Genomic DNA, 8,384 nt, shown 5'->3' with positions numbered 1-8,384 from the left:
GAAACGGCAGCCTTCCTGCTCCTACGATGCTGCTTGGCCTGCTGTGTTCATCCAGCTCTACACCTTGTTATCTCAGATTTTCCAGCATCTGCAGTTCCTACTATCTTTGGTTGTAAGTTTTTATTTGAAATTTAGCTTCAGACTCTCAGTGGCATTCATGGACATGTCACCTGACTGCTCAGTTTTATTGTGCAGTAAATTTTCTCAGGATTGCACTATCAGTATGGAAATGTAAACTTCTCAAACGTCGCCAATCCACAAAGTCACTCAGCCAGTTTAGTCACTTTGTACTTCTGGGAATTATATAAAAAGAATTAAATTCAATGTGTACCTGATTTAACTCTTTGCAGACTGGAGTAACATTCCTGAAGCAGAGACTAAACTGGATCTGGACTGCAGTTGCAAACTAGCATCTCTTACATTAGAAAGTATCTTGAGACTTACAATTTCACCTTCTACACAGTACATAGAAACATAGAAGATAGGAGCAGAAGGAGGCCATTCAGTGCTTCGAGCCTGCTCCTTCATTCTTCACGATCATGGGTGATTGTCCAGCTCAACAGCCTAATTCTGCTTTCTCACCATAACCTTTGATCCCATTCACCCCAAGTGCTATATCTAGTCGTCTCTTGAATGTTTTGGCATCAAGTACTTCCTGTGGTAATGAATTCCACAGGCTCACCACTCTTTGGGTGAAGAAATATCTCCTCATCTCTGTCTTGAATGGTCTATCCTGAATCCTCAGACTGTGATCCCAGGTTCTGGACACACCCACCATCAGGAACATCCTCGCTGAATCGACCCTGTCCAGTCCTGTTAGAATTTTATAAGTCTCTATGAGATCACCCCCTCATTTGCCTGAACTCTAGTGAAAACAATCCCACCCTAGTCAAACTGTTCTCATACGTCAGACCTGCTATCCTCGGAATCAGCCTGGTAAACCTTCGCTGCACTCCCTCGAGAGCAAGAGCACCCTTCTTCAGAAAAGGAGACCAAAACTGCACACAGTATTCCAGGTGTGGTCTCACCAAGGCCCTGTCTAACTGCAACAAAACATCCTGCTCCTGTACTCAAAACCTTTCACAATGAAGGCCAACACACCATTTTCCTTCTTTGCCACCTGCTGCACCTGCATGCTTACCTTCAGTGACTGGTGCACAAAGATACCCAGGTGCCATTGTACACTCCCCTCTCCCAATTTACAGCCATTCAGATAGTGATCTGCCTTCTTGTTTTCGCTTCCAAAGTGAATAACCTCACATTTATCCAAACAATGCTACATCTGCCATTGATTTGCCCACTCACCCAACCTGTCGAAATCATGCTGAAGGATCTCTGCATCCTCGTCACAGTTCACCATCCCAGCCAATTTGGTATCATCTACAAACTTGGAGAAGTTACATTTTGTTCCCTCATCCATATCATTACTATATATTGTGAATAACGGGGGTTGTAGCACCGATCCCTGTGGCACCCCACTAGTTACTATCTGCCAATTTGAAAAGGATCCATTAATTCCTACTCTTTGTTTCCTCTCTGCCAACCAGTTTCCTATTTGTCTCAATACACTTCCCCCAATCCCATGCGCTTTAATCTTGCGCATTAATCTCTTATGTGGGACTTTGTCAAGTGCTTTCTGGAGGTCCAAATATACTACATCGACTGCCTCTACTAATTACATCTTCATAGAAGTCCAACAGATCTGTCAAGAATGATTTCCCCTTCATAACTCCATGCTGACTCTGTCTGATCCTGTCACTGATTTCTAAATGCTCTGCTATAAAATCCTTGATGTGGTTTAGTGGCTATGGATGTGGCAGATTATCATTATTCTGGAGGACTAGCAGCCCATAATTCTTTTGTTTCCAATCCCACAATGAATTTAATGAATTCTGGTAACCTGTTGACTAGCACCAGACGCAATAGGCATAAAAACTATCAGATTGTTGTAAAATTCCCAGAGTTTAATTAATGTTTACCTGACCCATACTATGTGAGTTTCTAGTCCTACACTCAATGCAACTTTGATGACCAACAAAGATTGTGCTGCCTACTTACAGAGAACAGTTAAAAAACAGTCTCAAATTGTCTGTGATAAAGTGTAATTCCACAATGCTCACCAGCAGAGCTAACAGCTTGTCATTTAGACAGAAGACTATACATGAGGAGCACAGACAAAGACTTGCATTCACGTAGCATGTTCCACAACCATCCAAAGTTTCAACGTGCTTTTCAAACAATGAAGTACTTTTGAATTATAGCCATTGTTGTAACATAGGAAACACAGCAATTAATTTGTGCAGAACAAATGCACACAGTAAGAAAATGACAATCATTATTTTTATGGTATTGATTGAGGGTTATAAATTGGCTCAGAAATGAGAGATAACTCCTTTTCCTTTCTTCAGAATGGTGCAGTGGAATCTTTCACATCGATCTGATTGGGTAGAAGGAGTAGCAGTTTAACATGTCATCTGAAGATGATATCTTTGACAATGTAACACTCCCCTTGTACTCCAATTGCAAGCAAATGTTGATTAAGAACTTCAACTTAGAACGTTGAGACGCGGAGCCAAGCGTGTTACCAACTGAGCCACCCACTGACATTGAGGGAAGAGGGCTCTTTTTATTCATTCACCATCCCTAATTACCCAGCGGGCGGTTAGAGTCAACCACATTGCTGTGGGCACAGAGAAACATGTAGGCCAGACCTGGATAAGGGTGGCAGTTTCCTTCCTTAAAGGATGTTAGTGAACCAGATGAGTTTTTCCTGACAATCAATGAGGTTTTATGGTCATTGTTAAATTCAAAATCCTAGTTTTTTTTATGAGTTCAAATTCCACCATTATTTATTTCATTAATATCTTTAATGGCACTGCGTCAACAGAAAAAATGCATTAATGCAGTTGAATTAAATCACCTTACACAGTAATTTTCACAAAGCCTATAAAATTAAGTGTCAACAGAAATTGCTGGAGAAACACAGCAAGTCTGGCACCAACTGTTGTGAGAAAGCAAAGTTATCATTATTTTTACGTTAAATTATAGACTTGGAACTTTTTTTTTCCAAAAGCATGATTACATTTGTTAGTATTGTAGACATTTTAATATCAACTTTTATTGGCTTTCATTTAATTCTAGTTAATCTCTAATATCAGAATCCTCATATCAAAGAAATACTTAATGCTGTTAGTGATACAGCATAGAAGACATTTGCAAACTGAAAAAGGTATTTGAGACTCAGGAATGCTAAGCAACCAAAATGTTTCTTGTGCAAGTTCTTTGCTGGACCACAGTGGATTCTGACAGAAAGCAAACTGAACAACTCATCTTTCTACTTTACTCTGCTAAAGCAGCTTTGGATTTGTCTAAAAGCAGTCAACAGCGCCATTAGAATCTTGCAGATGTAATTCTTTTTTAGGCCGTACTTATATCAAAGAATTTCTAGGACGAGATGCTGTTTTTGCCTTTTTTTGATACTTTCTGCTGTCATTACTCCGTACTCTTTATTTTTACAAAATTGCAAAATCTTACAAAACATAAGGTTGAGTTCTCAAAGGTCATTGAAGGCAACTTACTTCAGTCACAGATAAATGTTGGTATAGATTACATCCTACTCGGTGTTTAAAAGATCCAAAACAAAACACTGTGTAGTTAACTGGGGAAGTTTGTGTCTAGGGGATCTATACAGTCAGAGAGGGATGGGGAGAGATCTGTGTTGTACAAGTTTATTTGATTGACCATATCATTTAAATTCCATTTTGATGGACATTATTCCCCTGTTACTGAGGTAATTTATATGTTCACATTGCTCCCATACATAGCTTGGCTTTTATATTCAGAAAAGAAACAAGCTTTTTCTCACTTAACCCACACCCCACCCCAAGACTGCCGTAAAATGCTCATATTTGACGGTATTGAGCATTATGTTTAAGAGGAAAAACATCTTCCCCTGTTCTATTTTAATGTTTCAACCATTCTTCTTTTGAGAAAAGTCCCTATAATTTCCCTATCAGCTACACTAACAATCAACTTATTATAAGCAGTAGAGCTTCTAACATGGCATATTTCCTCCTGCTGGAAGTGGCATACGTTCAAACAAAGGAACATGTTTCAGCCTTCCTTGGTTTTGGGATTACCAGCAGCTTGGAAAACCTATAGTTCCTATTACTTTATCTGTGACTATACTCTGGCCAATCAGAGTCAAGTTTCCAACTAATCAGCACTTTTTCTTCGGTAGTGATGTATAATTTTTTGGAAATTTGGCATTGTTTCATCATTTCTCCTGAAGAGTGCTGCAGCAACATGTCTGTCTTTTCAGCCACATTCAAGTTGTCTGCTACAAAGTGACTGTTTGTATAGTGACTGATTGTCAGCATTTAAGTAACTGGGGTTACTTACAAATAACAACTATTTTTTGTTGCAGGTGCCTCTGACTTGACAGCATTTGGTGACCCTCGAATGGGCATTGACCGCCAATTCTCAGCCCTTCCTTCTCTCTCTGACAGCCGCTTCACAGATCCTCGAATGCACTACCCAGGACCGTTTGCATACACACCCACTCCTGTCACTACAGGCATAGGAATTGGCATGTCTGCCATGACAACTGCAGCACGTTACCACACATACCTGCCTCCTCCTTACCCAGGCTCTGCCCAAGGTCAAACTGGACCCTTCCAAACCAGCTCTTCTCCTTACCATCTATACTATGGCACCTCAGCTGGGTCCTACCAGTTTTCCATGATGACAGGGGGAGACCGGTCGCCACCCCGGATTCTACCACCCTGCACCAATGCATCGACAGGATCTAGCCTCCTCAACCCAAACCTTCCCAATCAAAGCGACGTAGTGGACGCAGATGGGAGTCACAGCAACTCCCCAACAAATATGAGCACCACAGGAAGACTGGAGGAGGCGGTGTGGCGGCCATATTGACTATGAAGCATCTTCAACTCAATAAGAGAGCCTATGGATTCCTTCATCAATGGCAAAGCAAGTGCAAGATTTTCATTAGACCTGGAGACATTGGGGGCACTGAGAAAGCCATGATTGGGATCATTGAGTGTGAAAGGAAAATATTTGTATTCATTGGTTACCCTTTGCCAGGTTTGTGAAGCAGAATTTTTGTCGTTTTTGGAAATTCATCCGAGTTGTTTTGCATCTACCGGCAAAAAGTCTTTTTGTCTCGCACCTTACCTTGTATGAAGCAAAACAGTTTTTTTTTTGCCTGAATTTTATTAAAATAAATTAATATTGTTGCCTACAGATTGAAAGGAAGTTGCCAGCTTGCCTTTTCATCTGTTATCGGTTTCCTTTTTCAAAAAGTTACAGCTTCAGTTTTCAATCAAATTGACTACTGTGCAGCGAGTATTGCAAGCAGAGCAGATAGTTTGCGTTTTTTTAAAAGCAAGTTAATAGCATTTAGGAAACAAAAAAGCCAAAAAAAAAGACAACAAACACTTTTCTTAACCAAATGGAATAGATTTCAGTTACAGAAATTATATGGAGCAAAGCTTGACATTATTTTGTGTTTTATTTCAACATCTGTGTTAGTTGCTTGACTTTCCTACTGGCACATTACATCCAGACAGGCAGTGGTTATTTGAAATACACCAGAAGCATAAACATTTAAGATAGATATTTAATATTACTCCAGGAGCAGCAGGTAATTGGGAAGGCTAATGGAATGCTGGCCCTTATTTCACTGGGATTGGAGTATAAGAGTACGGAGGTTTTACTGCAACTGTACCAGGTGCTGGTGAGACCACATCTGGAGTACTTGTGAGCAGTTTTTGTCCCCTTATTTAAGAAAAGATATCAATTCATTGGAGGCAGCTTAGAGAAGGTTCACTAGGATGATCCCTAGTATAGATGGATTGTTTATAAACAAGAGTTAAACAGGATGGGATTCAACTCTTTGGAATTTAGAGGAATAAGCAGTGATCTAGGATCAAAGGATATAGTTTCAGGATAAAGGGGTGCCAATTTAAGACTGAGATAAGAAGGAATTTCTTCTCTCAGAGGAGTGAGAGTCTTTGGAACTCCATGACACTGTTGGGGCCCTTGTGTATATTTAAGGCTGAGATAGATTCTTGATCATTAGAGGAATTAAGGGTTACAGGGAAAGAGCAACAAAGTGGGCATGAAGAATGTCAAATCAGCCATCATCCTATTGAATGGCAGAGCAGGCTCAAAGGCCTAAATAGCCTATTCCTGTTCCTATGGTCCTCTGGTCCTCTATGCTTCAATTCATTTTTTCTAAAAATGAAATGATGGCTACCTGCCACTGGGGTGGGGTGGTGCTGTGGACAGAAAGAACAAACACTAGGTCACACCATCGTTCACAATTAGAGTCATAGAGTAATAAGCATGGAAACAGGTCCTTCACTCCAAACTGGTCCATGCTGACCATGGTGCCTTCTTGGCTAGTTCCAATTGCCTGCGTTTGGTCCATATCCCTCTAATCCCTTCCCATCCATGTACTTATCCAATGTTTTTTAAATGTTGCTATTGTACTTGCCTCAACCACTTTCTCTGGCAGCCCATTCCACATATGCACCACTGTGAAGAAGTTGCCCCTCAAGTCCATCTTAAATCTTCCCTCTCTCACCTTAAACCTATGCCATCTAGTTTTGAATTCCCCATCCATGGGAGAAAGACTATATGTATTCATCCTATCTATGCCCCTCATGATTTTATACACCTCAATTTATTGGTTGTTGGAGAGGGTGGATTTGTCTGTGATGCAGGCCAGGTGAGACACACTAATAAATGTCCATACTTGAGGTGAGATGATGCACTGATTTGGAGATTGCAACAAAATCCCTTGCAAATTCCACCTATTTTCAAGCCTCGTTGTACAGAACAAATGATTGCAATGACATCTATAGTGGAGGAAGTCGATTGATGGGTTTTGGGAGCCATTAATCTTGCAGACACATTGACCAGTTTGAGTGATGTTAACAAAATGATTGTTTTTGTTGTAGCATAAAGAGGCATTGATGTTAGCTCTTATTCTGGTCCTGTTTTCAGTTTGAATGTTCTTTCTTCTAGAGGCAGATGGTTTATCCCCAAGGAGATATTTGATGTATCGAGCTTTGATTTCCCCAATAGTTAGCGTCTGTTAGAAGTGCTAGTAGAAAAGTGTGAGTAACATTTCCAGATGTTCGCCCATTGGCACTTAAACCACAGTGGACCTGTTAAGCTTTGCAAACATATATTTCAAAGAAGGAAGAATGGTCAGTCAACACTGCTATATCAAATGACTCCAGACATGTCAGGCACCAGAGAAAGACAGGCACAGGAGCAGCAGATCTCAGATCCATCTGCATTCTGCTCTGGTTACTGGACCCAACTGCCAATAAGTCATGGCTTTTATAGTAATTGGTTGAATGTTATTTAATTTCCATTGTGAGTGTATTACTTCATTTGCTGGTCAACTCAAAAGATCATGGGAAAGCAGGACTTTAAATCAATGTTTCAAAGACTGGAACATGATTCACATAAGGAAGGTCCAGGGCTGCAGGCAGCAAAACAGCTGGATTTGTTATTTAAAGCTTTGGTTTCCAAGAGTTCCTTATTGATTCTTTAAAACAACGTATAAGGAACACTTATGTTTATTTGCTACCTTACAATAGTAAGATATGCCAGCTGTCTTAAATATGTATGCAGTGTGTTGACTAAAGACTGGATAATTTACACCATTCTGATGAGCTATAAAATTGATATCGGTTTCTTGAGTCAAGCTCATTATTGTGTCTATATTTGTAAATAAGCAAGATTTTTTTTCCAAGAAATTTTCCAGCTATCGTTGCTAGTAATTGTACAAACACCACTGCGCTTCAGACTTTACTTTTCAACATTTTTTTTCAAACAACTTCTCAATTGCATTTGCAAACCTCCTCTAGTTTATGTTGTCGTTTTTCGAACCTAGATGTTGTAGGTGTAAAGTTACATGCATTAAGAAAGCATTTCCTGTTCACTGCAACCCAGCTATTGGATGCCTTTTCTCCAGCACAGCAGCTAAGTCCCACAGTGGATGGTATCAGAGCGGCTGGACTGCTGCAGGTTTTCTGATGAACATATTGACATTCGTACTCTTTGTACCAAAGTTTGTTGAACAATTTCATAGTTATATTGTGGCTGGCTAATAAATTAGTTTGTTGAACAATTATTGACTTGCATCATTTATTATATTTCTGAGAGTTGATTCTACTCATCTTCCACTTTCCCCACTCTTTGCTTAAAGCTCCTAACCCCTCTCTCTTGCTCCCTCCCCTTCTCTCTTCCTGCCTCCTTTTCTCCTCTTTCCTTCCTATCACTCTTCCCCTTTACTCTGAGCACCTTCCCTGTCCTAAACTCCTGTCCTAAAGCTGTCTTCTCGC

At 40.2% G+C, this 8,384-nt stretch overlaps 1 protein-coding gene across 4 annotated transcripts in view; it reads left to right on the top strand.

The window, feature by feature from the left end:
* The window catches only part of runx1 (RUNX family transcription factor 1), a 207,751-nt gene extending 199,581 nt beyond the window's left edge, over window positions 1-8,170 (top strand). For all 4 annotated transcript variants that reach the window (XM_048602839.1, XM_048602838.1, XM_048602840.1 and 1 more), the window contains one exon: window positions 4,427-8,170. In XM_048602839.1, coding sequence (XP_048458796.1) covers window positions 4,427-4,935 — 509 coding nt within the window. In that variant the 3' untranslated portion in view covers window positions 4,936-8,170. The remainder of the gene's footprint in view (window positions 1-4,426) is intronic.
* The last annotated feature ends 214 nt before the right edge of the window (window positions 8,171-8,384 follow it).

Source organism: Rhincodon typus, chromosome 11 (assembly GCF_021869965.1).
Source record: "Rhincodon typus isolate 14 chromosome 11, sRhiTyp1.1, whole genome shotgun sequence".
Taxonomy (NCBI): Eukaryota; Metazoa; Chordata; class Chondrichthyes; order Orectolobiformes; family Rhincodontidae; genus Rhincodon; species Rhincodon typus.
Note: the sequence above shows the minus strand (reverse complement) of the source record. Positions and strands in the feature narration are given on the sequence as shown.